This window comes from Primulina tabacum, chromosome 3, assembly GCF_025594145.1.
Source record: "Primulina tabacum isolate GXHZ01 chromosome 3, ASM2559414v2, whole genome shotgun sequence".
Lineage (NCBI taxonomy): Eukaryota > Viridiplantae > Streptophyta > Magnoliopsida > Lamiales > Gesneriaceae > Primulina > Primulina tabacum.
The window spans coordinates 20,977,867-20,999,565 of NC_134552.1; the positions used below are offsets into that span (position 1 = coordinate 20,977,867).

Consider the following 21,699-nt stretch of genomic DNA (forward strand, 5'->3'; position numbering starts at 1 on the left):
GGCCAGGGTACGGGTCCCTGGTCTTAGCAGATAATCGGGGTACGGGTCCCCTGGCCAGGGTACGGGTCCCTGGACTTAGAAGATAACCGGGGTACGGGTCCCCGGGCCAGGGTACGGGTCCCTGGACTTAGAAGATAACCGGGGTACGGGTCCCCGGGTCAGGGTACGGGTCTCTGGACTTAGCAGATAACCGGGGTATGGGTCCTCGGGCCAGGGTACGGGTCCCTGGACTTAGCAGACACTTCTTTGGAACAATTTCTTTATTTGATGTACAAGAAATAGATACAAAAGCTTCTAAACGTAATATTTCTTCAAATGAAAAGCATTCCAAGGCATTTTAAGCGCATGTCCCTGAGAGTCTTCCCGATAGTAAGCCGCCCCCGAACTAATTCTTTGAATCACTTTGAAGGGTCCTTCCCACCGTGCTTTCAATTTCCCCACATCACCCACTTGCTTTACTTTTTTCATTACTAGGTCCCTAACCTGGAAATCTCGTGATCGCACATGCTTGTTATAAGATTTCATTATCCTGCTGGGATAAGCTTCCATTCGAATGGCTGCTCTGTCTCTTTTTTCTTCAATAAAATCAAGTTCAATGGCTCGGGACTGATCATTGTTGTTCGGATAAGATTCTATCCGAGTAGAAGATTGCCCAATCTCCACAGGTAAGATTGCTCTGAACCATATACCAGACTGTATGGAGTTTCCCGAGTGGTTGTTCGTGGTGTAGTTCGATATGCCCATAATACACTCGGTAATTCCTCCACCAAATCTTTACCTTTCCCATGGAGCCGAGCTTTTAATGCTTGCACAATGATTTTATTAGTCACTTCAGTCTGGCCATTAGCTTGGGGGTAGGCTACTAAGGTGAAGGATTGAACGATCTTCATTTCTTGACACCACGAGGTGATTTTCTTTCCCTCGAATTGCCTCCCATTATCTGAAACCAATTTTCTTGGGATGCCATATTTGCAAACAATATTTTTCCAAAGAAATTTCATGACCTCCTCCTCAGTAATTTTGGCTAATGGCTCGGCTTCTACCCACTTGGAGAAATAATCCACAGCCATAAGAAGGAATTTTTTCTGTGCTCGGGCTATGGGAAGGGACCCACAATATCCAATTCCCACTGATAAAAAGGACACGATGCTGAGACAGGTTGCATATTAGCAGCTGGGCGATGATGGAAATTAGAATGGTGTTGGCAACCCTTGCATTTTTGAACAAGTCGGGCAGCATCTTGATTTATTTGAGGCCACCAAAATCCGGCCAATATAGCCTTCCGAGACAGGGCAGTTCCACCGAGGTGTTCACCACAGCATCCCTCGTGTATTTCTCGGATGACGTACTCTACCTCATTTTCTGATAAGCACTTGAGCAAAGGGCCCTGATATGATCGCATGTATAGGACATCATTTAAAAAGACGAACCTGGGTGCTCGTTTCTTGATTTTCCGAGCTTGAGATTTATCTTCAGGGAGCTTATCATGGACTATATATTCGATGAGAGGAGTCATCCATAAGCTTCTCTGAATCGGGGGTATTTCTTCGTCAACAGAAAGCACCAGCCGGGTGAAACATAGGACTTCCCGGGTGCTTATATTCGACGTGGAGGCAGCCAATTTGGCTAAGATATCAGCTTCTTCATTTTCCTTCCTAGGAATTTGTTCAATGCCCCAGTCGGTAAAAAGAGCAGCCCGGGCTGTGATGAGTCCCAAATATTTGAGCATTTTTTCACTTTTGGCTTCATATGCTCCCTTAATCTGCTGGGTTACCAACTGAGAGTCAGAGTAAATAATGACCCGGGAAGCACCGACTTTCGGCCGGGAACCCTGCCAGAACGGCTTCATACTCTGCTTCGTTATTAGTGACTCTGGAGTCGATCCTCAGAGCCAGCTTGATCTTCTCTCCTGATGGGGCAATCAGGACAACCCCCACTGTACATCATGATAAATTCGATGCACCATCGACAAAAACTCTCCATACCTCTTCTTCTCCCGGTTGAATCATCTCTATTAAGAAATCTGTTAATGCTTGGGCCTTATAGCAACTCGAGGTTTATATTCAATGTCATACTCCCCGAGCTCTATAGTCCACTTAACCATTCTTCCCGAGACCTCAGCGTGTGTCATGATTCTCCCGAGTGGAGAGTTGGTGAGGACCACAATTGGATGTGAGAGGAAGTAAGGCCTGAGTTTCCGGGCAGTCATTACCAGAGCCAGGGCTATTTTTTCCACTTCACTGTATTTCAATTCTGCTCTTTGAAGGGCATGACTGACATAATATACTGGCTTTTGATCGGTCCCTTCCTCATTGACAAGTACAGAGCTAACGGCGTGCTCAGTAGCAGACAAATAAATCCACAATTTTTCCCTGAGCTCGGGCTTTACCAGAACAGGTAACACGGCCAGATGCTCTTTTAAGTCTTGGAAAGCTTGTTCACATTTTTCGTCCCAGCCAATTTTTGTGCTTTCCTCAAAACTTGAAAGAATGGATAACTTCGGTGAGCAGACCGGGAAATGAAGCGTGACAGGACCGCGATCCTCCTGGTTAATTTTGGCACATCTCGGACAGATTGAGGGGAAGGCATGTCCATTATTGCTTTGATTTTTTCGGGGTTGACTTCGATTCCCCGATCAGTTACTAAGAAACCCAAGAATTTTCCACTCCTGACCCCGAATACACATTTGGCTGGGTTGAGCTTTATCCCATACTGTTTCAAAGTAGCGAAGGTCTCGACCAGATCATTAATGAAGTAGGAGACTTCCCGGGTCTTGATCAGAATATCGTCCACATATACTTCAATATTCCGACCTATCTGCTTCTGGAAGACATGATTCATCAAGAGTTGGTACGTGGCCCCAGCATTCTTCAATCCGAAGGGCATAACAACGTAGCAGAAGGTGCCCCCGAAAGTGATAAAACTGGCTTTATCTTGATCTTCAAGAGCCAAGGGGATTTGGTGGTACCCCTGATAGGCATCCAGAAAGCTTAATAACTCGCATCCAGAGGTGGAATCCACCAGCTGATCAATCCGAGGGAGTGGATAACAGTCTTTGGGGCAGGCTTTATTCAGGTCTCTGAAATCAACACACATTCTCCACTTCCCTGTGGATTTTGGAACGAGGACCACATTTGAGAGCCAAGTAGGGAATTAACTTCTCTGATATGGCCGGCCCGCAACAGCTCTCCCACTTGCTCTTCAATGACTTTATCTTTATCAGGGCCGAAGTGCCTCTTCTTCTGTTTCACAGGCCGGGATCCCGGGAAGATATTTAATTTATGCTCAGCCACTTGGGGTGAGATCCCGGCTAGTTCCTATTGAGATCAGGCGAAAACACTAATGTTAGCTTTCAAACAATTTAAGAGATGTACCCGAGTGGACGCGTTGATGTCTCGGGCCACCCAGACGTGTTTTTTCGGTTCAATTTCCACCATTTTTTGCTTCTCCTCCGCAACAAAATGTACTTCTCTCTCTCTGATCACCTATTCTTGATTCTCCTTCCCCTTCCCCTCCCTTCTCGCCTTCTTCTGGTCTACCCGGACGGTCTCCCCATAACACTTTCGAGAAGAGGGTTGATCTCCCTTGACTTCTCCGACCCGTCCTCGTACTGGAAATTTAATTTTTTGGTGATAAGTGGAGGCCACAGCTCTCATCTCATTCATAGCTGGTCTCCCCAAGATGATGTTGTATGAGGACGGGGCGTCTACCACTGTAAAGACTATCATCACAGTTTTCCTCAAGTCCCCGGTTCCCAGGGTCAGTGGCAGTGTGATTTCCTCCTCAGGGTACACGGAAAGTCCAGCAAAACCAAACAGGGCAGTCTCAACCGCCTCTAATTGATATTCGTGCAAATCCATTTGGACCAGTGCCTCTTTAAAGATGACATTGACAGAGCTGCCATTGTCAACAAATACTCTCAAGACATCATAATTAGCCACTCGGGCTTGGATAACAAGAGCATCATTGTGGGGTAGACTGACTCTCCTGAGGTCTTATGGGCCAAAGCTGATAACTGGCTCGTTTCTCCCACTTCCATCAACCTCCAAGCACTTCCGTTTTGCTTCTTGCTTTCCGAGCCCGGTTGGAATCGCCATCTGTTGACCCTCTTGAAATCATTTTTATTACTCCCCGGCTCGAGGAAGGGTCCTTCCTTTCAGTTTGTCTGCTTCTTTCTTCCTGGGAGCTCCCTTCTGCTCTTCTGTTTCCACTCGGGATGTTTGCTGGTCTCCTGGGAGCACTGGATCTGGGTCGCCGAGATAACCAAGGTGGTGATCCGGGCTCATCTCGGGAAGGACGAGATTCTGGTACAGAACGCCTATTGAATTCTTTTCTCAAAGTTCGGCATTCATTAGTACTGTGATAACATTCTTTGTGAAGGGTACAAAACCCTTTCTTCTCTGATCTGGGTGGTTGGGCTGCTGAACTCGGTCGAGGAATCATGTCCGAGCTGCATTCTTGGATTTCCTGACCTCGAGCAATTCTCAGAGGGACATGGGAGAAATGTCCCAGACCACCTTTCTTGTAAGCTCTCTCCTCAGGCTTGACAACCCGGTCTCCTCTGGCTCTTTTCAAAGCCTCTTTTTTTTGACTTTGAGCTTCCTCCATGTTGATGTATTTCTCTGCCCGGGATAGAAGATCTTCAAAGTTCTCGGGCAATTTTTTGGTCAGGGATCGAAAGAAATCCCCTTCCCACAGTCCTTGCATGAACGCGATAGTTTTTGTCTCAGGTGCACAGGCTAGGACATCCAGGTCACCCGGTTGAATCTTTTGATATACGCCCTTAAGGTTTCATCTTGTCCCTGCTTCACCTCAAACAGGCTGAAAGCAGTCTTCTTGTATTTCTTGCTACTATTGAATTGATGCAAGAATACTTTTTGAAAATCATCAAAACAATGAATGCTCTGTGGTGCCAGCCCTTCGAACCATCTTTGAGCCGAGTCGATCAGGGTGGTCAGAATACCTTGCATTTAATCTGATGTCCATAGCAATATAGCATGGCCATGTTTTCGAATCTAGCAAGATGTTCTTCGGGGTCAGAACTTCCATCATAATCCTTGACCTTGGCTGATTTGAAATGCCCGGGGAGTGGCTTCCGGACAATGACGTCAGAGAATGGGCATCCTTTGACAACCTGTGTACTGCTTTTAGAAACAAGTTGCCCCTCTAACACTTTTACCTTCTTCCTTAGTTCTTCCAACTCTTCTGCTACCGTAGGAGACTTAGAACCAGCACATGACTCTCTCTCCTCCTCTCTTCTCTCTTCCTCCTACGGCTGCTCAGGTTGCTGCTTGGGGTGACTGGAATGATGGGTGGTGGCCTTCTTTGCCATGACTGTCTGAACAGCATCAGCTACAATTTTGGTCAACTCCTCGGGAGTTAAATGGATGGTGGGCTGGGGACCATTAGGTGGGGGGCCACCTGCACCAGAAAGACGAGTGTTGTTCTCTCCCTGGATTTGGGAAGTTTCTTGATTTGTTCTTCTGGTAGGAGCCATATCAATGCCTTAGAACTCAAATTTCCCACAGACGGCGCCAATGATGCAACCCGGGCGAAATGGACGAGTCGGGTCGGGTACTCTGCCGGATTTGCTATCAAGATGTTAAAGAAAACATGAGTTGAACGTATGAACTGAACTTCTTTCCTTCCTGAGCGATTTGAGAGATCTGCGAACAAGAAAAGAACCACGTGAATAGGCGTCGGAGGGTTGTCCGGCGTGACCACTCTGATGCTTAAGTCAGCAGGGAACTCAAGCAAGAAAACCAATGTAACCAAGTGATGGCTGTGAGATTGGTGTGGAGAGGGGAGTAAATGAATAATAAATGAGAGCATTCAATGTGTATATTAATATCTGAATAGAGAGTAAATGCAAGTAAAGAACCTGATATTTATAGTAGAGAATGCAATGATGACCTCGTTTTTTGTGTAGAGCATTAATTATAGTAGGGCGGTTGATTATACCCTATTGTTCTGACATGTCAAATCTCATACTAGTCACATCCAGCCCTCCTGATTTTGTCATCCATTTATGTTATTGTCAGAGATAGGTCGACTGTGCACACTCTAACAAGTCGGCACAATTAAATGCCTCACTCATATCGAGGTGACCCGGGTAGAATGCTTCTAGGAAATCATAAGAGAGCCCGGGTATCCAATAGGCCAGGAAGATAATTTCCCTGGTGTTCCACAGCTCAGCTCCGTGGCCCGAGTCATCCTGGGAAGATCGACTCGAGAATAATCCATTTTCCTGACCCGGGCTTAATCCATTCATTGCCCGGGACATCCCGGGTACTATCCATGACCCGGGACATCCCGGGATATCAATAGTCGAGTACATAAGCTGTGTCGTGTGTGTATGTGTGTGTGTGTATATATATATAGTCGAGTGCATAAGCTGTGTTGTTATGTGTGTGTATATATATTTATATTTATATTATGCATACACACGACACAGCTTATACACTCGACTTATTGAATATCTATAAAAGAAGTTTTAAGTATTTTATTTTTGATAAATACACTCCTCGTCTAAGAGATATCTTATATAAGTTCCTCACGAATTATAAATAAAAAAAAGGTATCAAAGCATACGAGGGTTCTTCCATGTTATCTTGGACCAAGAATTGAGGGAAATCCAGTATACCAGATGTACAGAAACACCAAATCTTAATTTTTTTTCCTAAGTATCAGCATGTCATGGCCCATGAGTTAACCTTATCCAAGAGAACGAAAGAATCTATAGCTTTTTTTATGTCGTATTATGGTAACGTAGCAAAAATTTGATTGATGTATGAAAAAAATTCGCAAACATCCAATCCAATATATAAAGAAAATATTTATAGCAACTCTCCCAAAGAAAATGCTGAACATAAAACTTTCATTACACATCCGATGCACTTCTCCTTTGAGGCAATTGCATATCAACGATGTCTTCCCTAGGCAGACAATGCACCGATGCATTGGCTAAAGCATCAGCGCTCTCGGGATTTTCCGAAGCAGTTGAAGTGAGAAGGTGATTGTGTTGGGTTTGTCCCGAAAACCAGATCTAAAACGCAGCGGAAATTTAAAATTTTTAGATCTACGATATTTCAGGGACGATCGATTGCCTTTAATTCAAATTTAGTATATATGTGTAAATAAAATAAATATACGAATAGAGTTTACCACGACCTAGATCGTGGTGACGACAATCTTGTCCAAATCTGACCGCACGACTTGACTTTGCCGCTATTACTGAACCGTCAAAATCCGATCCACCAACTGTATATATCTTCCTCAAAATAGTTGGCACTAGACAACTATCCGGTTTTACTCCAAACAAATCAAGAAGCACGAAAATCAAATAAAAATTTATTTCGTCAATTAGCCGAGAGCAAAGTTGAAAGAAAAGCAAGAATTATTTATATATTAAACTCTTCTTCAATCACACATCTATTTAATTACACGGCTCATTTAATGAATCAATGTCCTACTATCATTTTTAAAACATTATCATTTCAACACTTCCGTATAACAATTGAATTGCATATACCTTTTTCATTTCTTAGTCCCCACATTATAAATGCATTGTCCAATCAATATTAAAATGCATCACGTGGACAACTCTTATTCCATTCATTGAAATGCACATTTATATATATATATATATATATATATATATATATATAAATAATAATAATAATAATAATAATTCAACAAATCCTATATAATAATAATAATAATAATAATAATAATAATAATAATAATAATTCAACAAATCCAATATTTAAAAAATATAACTTTTATTCGATTTTTCGTGCTTATTTATAATCACTATTATAAGCCTTGAAATTTAATCATATTAAGTTTATTATTATTAAATCCAACTCTTTGAATTTAATTATTTTTGTTCGGGTAGATAACAATCAGTATTTGTGTGACCCTCAATGGTTCAGGAATACAACTAGCTGTGAGTTCACAATTTTTTTGTGATTCAGAACAACATTTGTTCTTATTCGAGCTTACCCTAATTAGCTCCATTCTTTTCATCAATTCCTTGATCAAGAATAGTCAGAACCCAAATCTGATTGCAGTCATCGGATCACGGTAAGAGCGTCTAGTAGCATCGCCCCATGATCCCCTAGGTATCACTGATAGTGCCTGCAAGAACCTTATGCTATGGTTAATGGACAGTATGTTCCCTTCAACCAAGTATATCCAGATCGAATCTGCAACCATTGGTATATCAAGAGTTGCTAATTAATTCGATAACAATGTGATATATCTCTGATTAATAATAATAGCATTGGATGTTTAACTAGAGAATCACCTTCCCTAAAACACATTTATTGCTCTGGCAGAGACTTCTTGCACTATTAACTTATCAGATTACACAGGATATCTTCATCCGTAGGTGATCGGTGAATCCCCAACTACAATATATATTGGATCCTACGTATTTCGAAACTACACCTAACCTCGCCACCTTATGACCCTCAGTGAAATCGGTAAACAAGTCAAAGTGTATGCTAATACGCAGAGCCTCCATATTGCCCCGGGTCAAATGATTAATGGTGCCCAACCATAACCGTGGACTATTCCACTCGATAAGTGATAACCACTTGGAAAGCCCTGAGGGAAGGTTGTTCAGTGCATCATCACATGATCACCCATCTGTATGAATGGACCTCTCCATGTCCTTGTCAATGAAACATAATGTTTTCATCACATATGCTAGTCTCAAGCTCGAGCGACCTTTATCCTTGTTTTATGCGGCTGAATCAACTAGGAACCGATTTTGAATATACAGTACACTTCCTAATGAGTTTCATGATCTTACTTAGAAAGGCAAACCTCATGGTACTTATTGTATATTCAAGGATTTTATCTATGCAGCTTGTATGGGTATACAGATAAAGTAAATATCATAATATGATTAAAATCATAAAATATTATTAAAATAAAGATTGTTGCACATTAGAGTCAATAAAACCCTAGTCCACAAGTTGGCTTGTCGGGCACCTACTCTACAGATTGCCCTCCTTGTTTTTCCTCGAGACTAAGTAGATAATACCAGCCAAATAAACAAGCATCGCTTGGAATCCCAGTATTCCACAAAATACGGTGCCTACAACGTTCGATCCACTATCACTAAGAGAAACTACCAATTTTTCTGCAAGATAGTATACATTTATGCCCATTATTACGGAGCCTATTACCCAAGTCGTTGATGAAATCTGTCATTTGTAAAAGAAAAGTGTGAGCAGATATTTCACAAGGATATGAATGTCCCTTGTGCATGCGCATGTGCGACACAAATACATTTCAGTGCTAACCGGTTGGCTGCAAAAGATAGGATACATGATTGATAGAGAGAGTGACGAGTTTTTACCACACGAGACTTGGCATATAACCTCATCGTGGTCTTATTACTTGTGAACTTGAGAAGTGGGATTAGTGCAAAAGGAAGTTCAAAGGACAAGATCATCTGCAACATAAAGATGAAGGGCTTAATGCTTTAGAAACCAATGAAAAGACCCGGTGCACGTGAACATAATTAGACACGAATAAGAGTTTGCTGACAACGGCGATTTTCAGTCAGTACATTACCGAAGCTATAATGATCAAGTTTCTAGCCCCTTCAGACCCACCAATAATTGCAACAACTAGACTAGGTACAATAGCTAAGCATCGAGTTAAAAAGTTCCGAATCCAGGGCTTCAGCCGTAAATCAAGAAATCCCTATTCAAACAAGATGCAGGTAAGAACTAGATAACAAACCACAGTAAAATTTGCAAATATAGCTTCACTGGTTAAGGAATTTTAGTCGACATTCAGTTGTTTGAACATGTAAATATACTTAAATAAACAAAACGAAATAGCAGGAAGCGCTTCAAAACCAGATAAAATATTTAAAACGATCATAAAGAATGTCTTGGTAGAAAAACCTGCATAACATATTGCCCAGCATAAGTTCCAGTTATGGTAGAACTCTGACCAGACGCCAGCAAAGCAATCGCGAAAAGGTTGGAACTCCAATTGCCTAAAACATTCTATAAAATAAAATAATTTAAAGTCTTGAAACATTTGAATTCGATGATAGAGAATATTGCACGATAGATATTTTGGTAACATACTCTCAATAAAAAAGAAGCTTCATTCAAGTCCAAGTCTTTACCGCTCTCAATATCTTTCGGGTTAATGCTTGACGAATTGCAAACAGATCCACTTACAGATATAATTGATACATTGATGAGGAAAGCATCAACTAAAGCAATACCACTTTCTAACAAATAAAATCTGCAGGCCTCCTGTAAATAAGATAAGTCTTCCAGTGCCTTAGTCTGTTGAAGATATTGTAATTAATAACAACACAAAAACAAGACAATTAGAAATAAATGTATCGAGAAATCTGATTCTAGAAAGTAGAATCACCTAAAAATGAGCAACATTATCGATTTTGATAGTTATTAATCAGGAGATTACTCGAAGAGAATTTAGAGTCTGCTTTACCCACATCAATAAAGAACATGGGAGCATAGATCTGTCAAGTGCTCTATAAGATTCATTGTTGGAACATTTCATATTCTCAATCTTGATTTTAATGTTAACTAAACTTGTTATTGTGTTTCTAACAAATTTACTCAAGTGTGAAGTTGCAAACACAAGAAGCAAACTGAAACGGAATTCAACCAAACTGAATTTCTGGCGAGCTTCGATGTTTTGAAGATATCTCTCAGCTGGATGATTTAAATGACAATCCGCCAACTTGACTGATCAGAAAACTCAATTTGGAACAAGTTCTATTTCACGCTAGTTGGGCAAAATCAGATGTTATCTAGTCAAACTGATCATAACTGATCGTAATTGATCGCACGAAGACAGCAATCAGTTGAGGTTGAGCAGCTACGGTATTTTGGTCATATCTCTCAGCTCGATTATCGAAATGAAGCGATTCAATATGTGTTGGAAAGATAAGACGATGATCTACAAATCATCTTTAGAAGTCAAAGTCTGAATCGAAGCTTAAGATACTGAATAAATGACGATGAAACTACAGGTTCTGCACAAACTGAAATCAGCTAGGATGATTTCAGCACACCAGCTGAAAATGAACCAACTGCTGACCAGCTGACCAAGCAACTGAACTGAACCAGCTGCTGACCAGTTGAACTGGACGACCAGTTGAGTTGACCAGTCGGAAAAAATGTCCAACAAGGAGAATTTGACCGTTGCAATCTCAGAAACAGTACAGAAACTTTCAAACGTTCATATTCTTGTGTCTAATGTATATATCATTGTTGGGGCTTATAAATACAACATCTTGAATATCAAACAAGAGCTTTTGAATAGAATTCAAAGTATGGGCAGTTAGCATGAAGAAATCAGCTAGTTGAGAGCACAAGCCTTTGTGTGAGGATACATTTGAGATGTATAGTGTAAAGGATAAATTCCTCACACACAATCACTCACACATATACAAGAGAGTTGAACTTCAAATATTAGTTGAGTGAATCTTTACACAAAGACGTAAAACATTGTGTTTGTAGTCTTTGCATATGAGACATTAAACAATATGCTGATTGTGAGGTGCTGCCTACAAAGAGTTGTATAAATCAAAGTCTTCTAGTAAATCATTCCCAAGGGGAAGAAGGGGTGACATAGGAGCATTTGAAGTCTCCGAACATCCATAAACAAATTTGTATCTATTTGTTTAGTGTGTTTACTTATCATTTTCATAGTTTTGAAGATGCATCGTTGAAGCATTTTATGTGTTCTTCAAATACTAAAATATCGCATACCAAGTGTTTGATAAAATGCTTCAACCGATATATTTTTACTCATTCAACTTGCATCTATTTTAAATGCTTTACAAAATAATTAATCGATTTCTATGAAGGATTATTTCGAGTGTTTTCCGTTTGGTTTGAATACCAAACACGATTTAATTTATCAGTGTTCAATATTTCAAGAACCGAGGTATTAGCTCAACGATGATCCCCCCAATCGATCCTAACATTCATCATACTAGCTAATCACAGATATAAAACAAGGGAATTTTGACACAACTTGAGTACAACCAATTAAAGAAACTAGAAGACTAATAGTAACTTCAGATATAAATATTACTTTGATACCATTGACTGACCGTGGGATTTTTCTTGAAAGCACCAGTGCAGAATGGAGGAAAAGATTGTGCCTACAGTAAGTTTAAGTGAGCTCATAGATGACAGATGACTATAAATGAACTTAAAAGAACATTGAAGAAATAATGTAATTTAAACTTACGGCATAACCATGGCACCAAGGAGAGAAATTGCCAATTTAGTGGCTCCACTTCCCTTGAGTTGGGGAACAAATAAGCCGTTCAAAACTTCCAAAGCTTTGGGCTTTGCATATCCAAGTTCCACAAAGAAACAGGCAGCAATCATAAGGACAAAGAGAGAAATCAAGATTTCAAGTTTTTTGACCTGAAAATTTTTCCACGCTATCAAAGTTCCTCTAGACAATGCATAGAATCTTGAGGAACATCATAATCGAGTAAGATTGTGTTTTCTTACAACATGGGACAAATAATATCTGCTTTGATTACTTAATAATATCATATAGACAATGTTAATTTATGTCGTCTATGTCTTCAAGGGACATGTAAATACCCCATATTGCTGCAGTAATAAAAGGACCAGTGTACTGAGTCCCGTGACACCACAGTGGTATCTTGAAGAGCATGTTCAGAGCAAATGCTGTTCCAATCAATGAAATGAAGAAAGATCAGAAAAATCAAGCATGATATTTGGAAGGGCGGCAGGGTAAGGTAACTTGTTAAAGGAAAATAATATAGTTTTCATTAGCATCTGATGATACCCCGGGACGTCCCGGGCTATGGATTGTGCCCGGGTCAGGAAAATGGATCTTTCCCGGGTTACACATGATTCGGGTCAGTAAGGTGGTAAGCTATCCAGAAGCCCGGATCTCGGACTGCCCGGGACATAATTTCCCTGGGACGTTCTATGCCCGGGCCCTCAGAAGAAATCCCGAGAAGCATTTTACCCGGGCCACTTCGATATGAGTGCCGCATTTAATACCGCCGATAAAGTAGGGTACATGCAGCCGACCTATCTCTGACACCAGTGCAAGTGGTTGATAAAATCAAGTTGGCTGGATGTGACTAATATGAGATTTGACATGTCAGAACAATAGGGTATAATCAGCCGCCCTACTATAATTAATGCTCAAACACAAAGAACGAGGTCATCATTGCATCCTCTACTATAAATACTAGGTTTTCCCTTGCATTTACTCTCTATTCACACATATAATGCTCTCATTTATTGCTCATTTACTCCCCTCTCACACCAATCTCTTAATCATCACTTGGTTACATTGGTTCTTTGCTTGAGTTACTCACTGACTTAAGCATCGGAGTGGTCACGCCGGACACCCCTCCGTCGCCCATTCACGTGGTTGTCTTCTTGGTTGCAGATTTTCATATTTATCCCGGGAAGCAAGCTTTTGGGTTTAGACGTCCAGCTCTTATTTTTTCTAACATTTTGATAGTAGATTCGGTGGAGCACCCGACCCGGCTCATTCATTTTACCCGGATCACATCATTGGCGCCGTCTGTGGGAAATTCTGAGATAAGGCGTTGATATGGCTCCTACTAGGAGAACAAACCAAGATACTTCCAGGAATCCAGGAAGATAACAACGCTCGTCTCTCTGATGTGGGTGGTCAGCCACCCAATGGTCCCCAGCCTACTATCCATTTAACACCTGAGGAGTTGACCAAAATTGTAACTGATGCTGTTAAGACAGCCATGGGAAAAAAGACCGCTACTCATCATTCTAGCCACCCCGAGCAGGAACGCGAGCAGCCGCGGGAGGAAGAGAGAAGGGAGGAGGAGAGGGAGTCAAGTGCGGGTTCTAAATCTCCTACTGTGGCAGAGGAGTTAGAAGAGTTGAGGAAGAAGGTGAGAGTGTTGGAAGGACAAGTTGGTTCTAAAAGCAGTGCTCAAATTGTCAAGGGTTGCCCATTCTCCGATATTATTGTCCGGGAACCACTTCCCGGGCACTTCAAATCAGCCAAAATCAAAGATTATGATGGAAATACTGACCCCGAAGAACATCTGGCTCGATTTGAAAACATGGCCATGCTACATTGCTACGGAGATCAAATCAAATATAAAGTATTTCTGACCACCCTGGTCGACTCGGCCCAGAGATGGTTCGAAGGACTGGCACCTTAGACCATTCATTCTTTTAAAGACTTTCCAAAAATTTTCTTGCATCAGTTTAGTAGCAGCAAGAAATATAAGAAGACTGTCTTCAGTCTGTTTGAAGTAAGGCAGAGCCAAGATGAAACTCTAAGAGCATACATCAAACGATTTAATTGAGTAGCTTTTGAAGTCCCTGCATGTGCTCCATAAACAAAAGTTACAGCCTTTATGCAAGGATTGTGGGAGGGAGATTTCTTTCGATCCCTGACCAAGAAATTGCCCGGGAACATCGAAGATCTCTTATCCCGAGCAGAGAAATACATCAACATGGAAGAGGCGCAGAATCAAAAGAAGGAAGCCTTGAAGAGAGCCAGAGGAGACCGGGTTGTCAGACCCGAGGAGAGAGCTCACAAGAAGAGTGGTCTATGGCATTTCTCCCACGTCCCTTTGAGAATGGCTCAAGATCGGGAAATCCAAGAATGTAGCTTGGATATGATTCTTTGCCCAAACCCAGCAGCCCCACCATCGAGATTAGAAAAGAAAGGGTTCTTCACCCTTCACAAAGAATGTTCTCACAATACCAATGAGTGCCGAACACTATGGAAGGAGTCTGGTAGGCGTCCTGTGCCAGAATCTCATCCCCCCCTCCCCCGAGATAGGTCTAGACAACCACCTTGGTTGTCTCGACGCCCCGAGCCTAATATTCCTAGCAAATCAGCAGATATCCCAAGTGGAAGTAGGAGGGAGGAGGGAAGATCCCGGGAAGAAAGGAGCAGACAAACCGAGAAGAAAGACCCTTCTCCAAGCCAAGGAGTAATAAATATGATTTCGGGAGGGTGTACAGATGGTGATTCCAACCGGGCTCGTAAGGCAAGAAACAGGAGGGAGTGTCTAGAAGTTGATGGGAGGGGGAGGAATGAGCCAGTTATAAGCTTTGGCCCTGAAGACCTCAGGGGAGTTAGTCTACCCCATAACGATGCTCTCGTGATTCAAGCCTGAGTGGCTAATTACGACGTGTTGAGAGTATTCGTTGACAATGGCAGCTCTGTCAATGTGTTGGAAACTAAATTCCGGCGTTTGACAAAATATGAACCAAGTGATACACGCAATTCAGCAACTGGGCTTAACAACTGAAATCAGCTGATCTAAAGAAAATTGATCAGTTGATACATTCAGCCGTATGCTTTTAAGCTAAGCATCCTTCAACTGAACATGTCTCGGGAAAGAACACTCAACCGACAAAGAGACATAGAAGACTGCAACTGAATATGAAACGCTGCACTTCAATCAATACAGCTTAGAACAACGCATTTCGGCTAAAGCAGTTAAGACGCCGCATTACAATAAATGAAGCAAACAATGCCCAAGAAATATTGAAGTGGCAATCAACGGATACAAAGATTCAAATATATCTCAAGTTACCGTTGGAAGAGAAGCTTATAAATATGACAGAAGAACAGCTGAAAAGAAAAGAAGAACACTCTACTCAAAGCTTGCTGTTACTCTGCCAAAATCTTAGCTCACTCTTACTTGGTTTATTCGTAGCAGTCAAGGCTACAATTTGAGCTCACTAGCACTTTGTAATAATCGTTAAATTCGATAGTGCCAAAATCAGTTACGCACTGAGAACATTTTGTAATACTAAGTGTAATGACCGAGATTTGAGTGTGATACTTATGAATTGGTATATATTATGAATAATGCGATAGAAGAACAGAAGGGAAGAAGCGGCGTTGCAATTTGAGTGTTTTGGCAAAGAGAGACCGCACCCGCGCCAAGAAATTCTACCGCACCCGCGGTGACTGGCCAGTAGGGTACGTTTTTGGTGAAAGTAGACAGCGCACCCGCGGTACCAGATAGAGCGCCCCCGCTGTGTTGCTACAGTAAGGTGAGCGCACCCGCGGTATAAAGCATAGCGCACCCGCGGTTCTTGCTTCTGGAAAAATTGATGTATATCAGTACACCGAGCGCACCCGCGGTCCAAGGTATAGCGCACCCGCTGTCCAACGTATAGCGCACCCGCGGTGCGACGTGCAGTATGAAGATTTAGCCACATGTTTTACATGCAATTGAGATATATATATAGATCTTGATTCCTCACGATTTCAGCAGAAGAAATCGTGATTTTCCCTCAGCAAATTCCTCAAAGCTTCCCATACCTTTAAATCGTGATTTTGAAATATCCGTGTATTAGAATTTGAATCCGAACGCAGTATCGTGTTCTTCTTGATACGAGCTACAACTGGACGTAAGTTTTACTATGTTTTGATATGATTTAAAAATATGAGGTTGATGGAATCGAATAGATTCATATATGGTGTTCTAGACATAGTAGACATCGTAGAATCGAAATCGGATTGAAGAACAGATATGGTATGGAATTATTATGAATTTCGGAAGATATTGAGTAGGAATCGATATCAGATTTGTATTGTTACTGATTATGAATTGAGAGTTGATTATTATTATGTGTGCTGGATATAATGATCAGTATGTATTTGAAGTCAGATCGAAGAACAGACTGTTTATACAATTGTTATAATTTATCAGATTTGATAGGATTGAAATGATGCCGATTTAGTATCAGATTATGTTAATCGATTGATTATGAGTTATGGAGATTGATATACACTGATCTGTACTACCGGTACTTGGAAATTGGACCATTGTGCCGTCAAAATTTGATAAGACTGAGAGATCTTAAATTGAATTGAATATTGATACAGTAGATTGGATATTAATCAGAACAGAGTTTGAATTAAGCTATACATTGATACAGTGTATTCGATATTGTTATTGCCAGATTGTTTTGGACAGGCAGTGAGTTTGAGACTTCGACACAACCAGATCGACATAACGAAAAGAAAGGTATAAGTCAGTGTTAACCGGGAGATCGACTTGAGTCAGATTAGACTTGAGTTTCCCTAAACCACATACGTGTATGTTATTGTTTTCATATTTTTGTATGCTTTGTCTAAGTATGTTGATTTTATTGATGTATATAGAAGCAGTGAATAACAGATAGTTATTGAGTGTGAGTCACTGACAGAGGGGCTAGATTTTGACAGAGCGATCACTGGCCCATTGCACCTTGTCAGAATAGGATTGGCAGACATGCCAAGTCTTTGGCAGATCTGCCAAGACACTGGACGTTTGGTGTATCGACGTGCTTAAGAGACAGAGCAGGTCCTTATTGCTGATAATTCGATACAGATCAGACCAAAGTCCAGAAATAGGAACGTACCGCCACCACGAACGAGAGGGTAGGTGGGAGACTTGTTACGTTCTTATTCAGACCGGGATCCCTAGATGAGAGATGAGTCGAGTCTGAGAGATTGAGTCAGAGTCTTAGAATCACAGAGTGTGATTCTGAGTCTATATTGATTCATATTTCTTATGTGATACGTGTTCAGAGTATGAATTACTGTTTGATATCAATTTATGATTTCGGATTATGATACATGTCTTGATATCTATTTCATGCTTTTATATATGCTGTTATATGAAATGCATGTATACATGATTTATACTGGGATTAAATTCTCACCGGAGTTATCCGGCTGTTGTCTTGTTTGTATGTGTGCATGACAACAGGTGGAACAAGATCAGGGTCGAGAAGATGATGAGAGATCGAGATTAGAGTGGTGATTCCGGACTTTCATGTAGATAGGTTTCATTACTTGATTGTAGTAGTTGAACCTTAATTTGGAACTAGAATGCATGTTGCACAAAACTTGTAGTTGTATACTGTTTGTATATTAGATTAATCCCATTACGTTCCGCAGTTTAAAGAAAAAAATTTTATGGCCCTAATTACTTGATTAGTAAATTGATCCTAATAACGATTAAGAAGATAATTAGCGTCCGGGTCCCCACAACAGGTGGTATCAGAGCGATAGATCCTTTAGATTGAGATAGAAGATAGAATGAGCGGGGTAGATTGAGTTTTCTTTCCTTTCTCGTGATTGCTAGCATGATTTATGCTTTAATACTTGATTTCCTGAATATCTGAATTGATTTGATAATATATATGATTGAGAATGAATCAGACCCGATTCTTGATCAGCTGTAAGGTGATCGGAGGAGGATTGAAACAGAACTGTTATATCTGGTTACTGATGATTTTGATAATCAGATCTATCTCCTCGATGAATCACAGAACAGAGAAGTATCTTGATTGATCAGATGGATGTGTCAGAAACTCTGATGGAAACACAGTTACAGAGGTTTCAGTCATTTCAACCGCCGATTTTAAGGGGTACTGAGACGTTTATTGATTGCGAAAGTTGGCTAGATGATATAGAGATACTGTTTGATTCACTTGAGTATCCAGAGGAACGAAGAGTTAAACTGATTGGACATCAGTTACGGGAAGTCGCAAAGAGCTGGTGGATTGCAACCAAGGAAGTCTTAGAACAGCGTGGTACAGTGATTTCTTGGAAGATCTTCAAAGTTGAATTCTATCGAAGGTTTTTCCCAGCTTCGTACCGAGAGGACAAGAAGGCAGAATTTGAAAATTTGAAACAGGGTCAACTAAACATTGCAGAATATGTTGCCCACTTTTCTACTTTGCTACGTTTTGCTCCTCACGTGGCTGAGAATGATGAAGCTGTGATTGATCGTTTCATCAAGGGATTGAATCCTGAGATATTGACATTGATAAGTGTGAGCCGACCCTATACTTTTATTGATATTTTGAGTAAAGCTAAGAGAGCCGAAGCTAGTCTAATGAGACGGAAAGGAGCTTCGTTTGTACTTCCAACATTGAGACCACAGCAACCACCTATCAGACTTGAGATTGGTGGCAGCAGTGGTGGAAAGAAAGATTATTTGGAAGCCAGAGGAAGACAGTTCAAGAGGTCTGGCAGCAGTTTGTCTGGTTCCAGTGGTTCTAGCCAGAGTTATACTGGAGTTTATTGCAGCGCTTGCAAAGGGAGACATCCCACAGAGCAATGCCAAAGAGTACTTGGTAGTTGCAACATTTGCAAACAGCAAGGACACTTTGCTAGAGTATGTCCACAAAGAGATTCCCGAAGAGTCCAGGGAACAGAAGCATCTGGTGACAGTTACCGAAGAACAGACCCCGGATGCACTTGATGATATAGTGATAGGTAGTTGTTCTTTATGATTATCCTGTATTGGGATTGATAGATACTAGTGCATCCTATACGTTATTTTTGAACGAATTGCATTGATTTATGTATTATCTGTTGAGTACTTATCTGCTGTAGTAGTTTATCTCTTCAGTTTTGGGAAGCGATTTGATATCAGTAAATTCTGTAAGCATCGTATACTACAGTGGGTGAGAATGAGATTGAGTTAGCTGGTATTGTACTTGTGTGTCTGAGTATGACTGCATTACTGATATGGCTATGCTGATCAAGTACAGAGTTACCATAAACGGATTTTAGAAGATGGTAAGATTCGGACCTGAAATGGCCGAAGAATGAATATAGTACGGTAAGGATTCTAGATTTAGAATTCCTTTGATATCCGTGTTATTTATAATTTGAGTATTACCGAAAGGAGCAGAGGGACTCCTTATGTATTCAGTTGTTGAATATTTGAAGACGGTATTGAATATTTTGAAAACTGAGATATGGTATACAGAAACTGTTAAAATGTGAATCTTGATTGAGACAAGTTATATTCAGGGCTTGTTATATTCAAAGATGATATATCTGTTGATCTTAGCGGAGTGAGATCGTGATCTAAGCATCGGGATGAAGATTTACAACCCTTGTTTTAAAAAGAGGATCGTACTTGTTTACCATATTGACATGCTGAGCAAAGATTTTCTTTTGAAAAGTCTATTTCGGGCAAACCAGATACAAGTTCATGTTTACTCAGATAGGCAATGGTTTTAAAGTTTAAATGATTTAGTCTCTTATGCCACAACCAGTTTTTAGACGATTTGGAAGCAAAAAAACAAACCGGTGCATAAGTTTGATCATTCCAACTGACTTTATATGTGTTTCCACAACGTTTGCCAGTTAGTATGATTTCATTAGTTGAAGTTTTGACTGAACATGAGTTTTTGTCAAATTGTACTGAGAATCTACTGTCGCATAACTGAATGATCTTTAAAAGTAAAGTTACCATGGATAAGCTTACCCTTACTCACAGTTCTACCTTTGGAATTGTCCACGAAACTAATGTTTGGACCACTGTATTTGATCGGTTGAGATAACGCACTTGCATCTCCTGTCATATGTCGCGAACATCCACTGTCCAAATACCATATTGAGTTCTTGTTTGTTACTGTTACCTGCAATCACACACATAATATAACTTGGTACCCATATCTATTTGGGTCTTGAACTGATTAGTTCCTTAGGGGAACCCAAACTTGGATTAGTCTAACAGACTTTCCAGTAGCTGTATTCCAAATGGTTTTTCTCGGCTTTTGTGTGCTTGGTGTGTAGTCATACAATATGTGTTTTTAGCTTTATTCAACTGATTGTTCAGTCTATATCTCTTCTGAACTGGCTTGCAGTTATAGTAATTGAAATAGCTATTCGAATAGTTCTTGTAAACCTCTTTGATGACTGACTTTGTGAATCAGTTGAGAATTTTTGATTATAACCAATCCCATATCTTCTAGCCTTGTTCATATTCTCAGTAGGTTGCTCAATCAGTTTACTGGGCTCAATTTGTTCTTGTACCTCTGCTGTTTTGACAAAGTGAATGTATTTCCCTTTGTCTGTTTTTAGCTTTGGTTGAGTATCATTTGGATACATTTCTATTTGAGTGTTGAACCCTAAACCAGTTTTATCATAAACTGATTTTTGTGAATTCTGCATCTCATTCAGTGCAGTAGATGACTTGTTCCAAGACTGAATGAGCTCAGTCTGTTTTGAGTTTTCAAGAATCAACTTCTAGATTAATGACTGATTTTTGTCTCTTTATGCTTTTAACTCAGGAATTTCCCTTTTTAGACTCAACCCATCAACTGATTCATCAGTTTTGGTTTTATTGTCTGTGGGATCAGTTTGCTTTGCTTTGATTTTTTCAAATGATGATGCAAGTTTTTGATACTCATTTACCATGTCATGTAGTGTAAGAATGAGTTCTTCTCGTGTGAAATCAGTTGAGCTGAAATCAAATACATGTTGGCTAGATGATTCTTCTCTGCATCATTAGCCATCAAGCACTTGACTTCCTCATCATCACTAGAGCTGCATGAGCTTTCTGGTTCTGACTCCTCACTCTCAGTTTCTGCCCATTTAGATTTGTTTTCTTCAGCTAAGAGTACCTCATGTTTCTTTCTGAAGGACTTCTTATCTTCATTGGGTCTTCTTTTGTGTTCATATGATTTCTTTCTTCTATCAGTTGAGCCTTGACTGTCCTTCTTGGGTTTAGGACAATCAGCAATAAAGTGACCTGATTTGCCACAGTTGTAGCAGGCATTTGATTCATCTTTGGAGCTGTTCCTTTGGAATGGCTTCTGGAAGTTTCCTTGATTCTTTCTCATGAACCTTCCAAATTTTTTGATGAACAATGAC

The 21,699-nt window shown here is 40.6% G+C and overlaps 3 protein-coding genes across 3 annotated transcripts; all 3 read right to left on the reverse strand.

The window, feature by feature from the left end:
* Window positions 1–1,096: 1,096 nt before the first annotated feature.
* LOC142538582 (uncharacterized) lies at window positions 1,097–1,849 on the reverse strand. The gene has a single exon (XM_075643890.1). The coding sequence runs from the start codon at window positions 1,847–1,849 to the stop codon at window positions 1,097–1,099; it is 753 nt and encodes a 250-aa protein (XP_075500005.1).
* Window positions 1,850–3,485: 1,636 nt separating this feature from the next.
* LOC142538583 (uncharacterized) lies at window positions 3,486–4,039 on the reverse strand. Its single transcript, XM_075643891.1, has 2 exons — window positions 3,984–4,039; window positions 3,486–3,897 (listed from the first exon to the last, which is right to left on the reverse strand). The coding sequence occupies exons 1-2, from the start codon at window positions 4,037–4,039 to the stop codon at window positions 3,486–3,488; spliced, it is 468 nt and encodes a 155-aa protein (XP_075500006.1).
* A 4,966-nt stretch (window positions 4,040–9,005) lies between these two features.
* LOC142538584 (metal transporter Nramp6-like) lies at window positions 9,006–12,734 on the reverse strand. Its single transcript, XM_075643892.1, has 8 exons — window positions 12,636–12,734; window positions 12,268–12,449; window positions 12,109–12,178; window positions 10,116–10,289; window positions 9,927–10,031; window positions 9,589–9,720; window positions 9,371–9,466; window positions 9,006–9,215 (listed from the first exon to the last, which is right to left on the reverse strand). Exons 2-8 carry the CDS (start codon window positions 12,408–12,410, stop codon window positions 9,006–9,008), a joined length of 930 nt encoding a protein of 309 aa, XP_075500007.1. The 5' UTR covers window positions 12,411–12,449; window positions 12,636–12,734.
* Between the last annotated feature and the right edge of the window lie 8,965 nt (window positions 12,735–21,699).

What these genes read in the sequence shown, in the direction of transcription:
- LOC142538582 (XM_075643890.1), bottom strand. Translation starts at nt 1,849, where the DNA reads ATGAAGCCGTTCTGGCAGGGTTCCCGGCCGAAAGTCGGTGCTTCCCGG.
- LOC142538583 (XM_075643891.1), bottom strand. Translation starts at nt 4,039, where the DNA reads ATGGAAGTGGGAGAAACGAGCCAGTTATCAGCTTTGGCCCATAAGACC. An exon ending in GCCCATAAGACCTCAGGAGA is followed by an intron (nt 3,898 to 3,983) that starts GTCAGTCTACCC and finishes TGACAATGGCAG; the next exon opens with CTCTGTCAATGTCATCTTTA.
- LOC142538584 (XM_075643892.1), bottom strand. Translation starts at nt 12,410, where the DNA reads ATGATTGCTGCCTGTTTCTTTGTGGAACTTGGATATGCAAAGCCCAAA. An exon ending in CTGGGCAATATGTTATGCAG is followed by an intron (nt 9,721 to 9,926) that starts GTTTTTCTACCA and finishes TTGTTTGAATAG; the next exon opens with GGATTTCTTGATTTACGGCT. An exon ending in ACTTGATCATTATAGCTTCG is followed by an intron (nt 9,467 to 9,588) that starts GTAATGTACTGA and finishes TTTATGTTGCAG; the next exon opens with ATGATCTTGTCCTTTGAACT.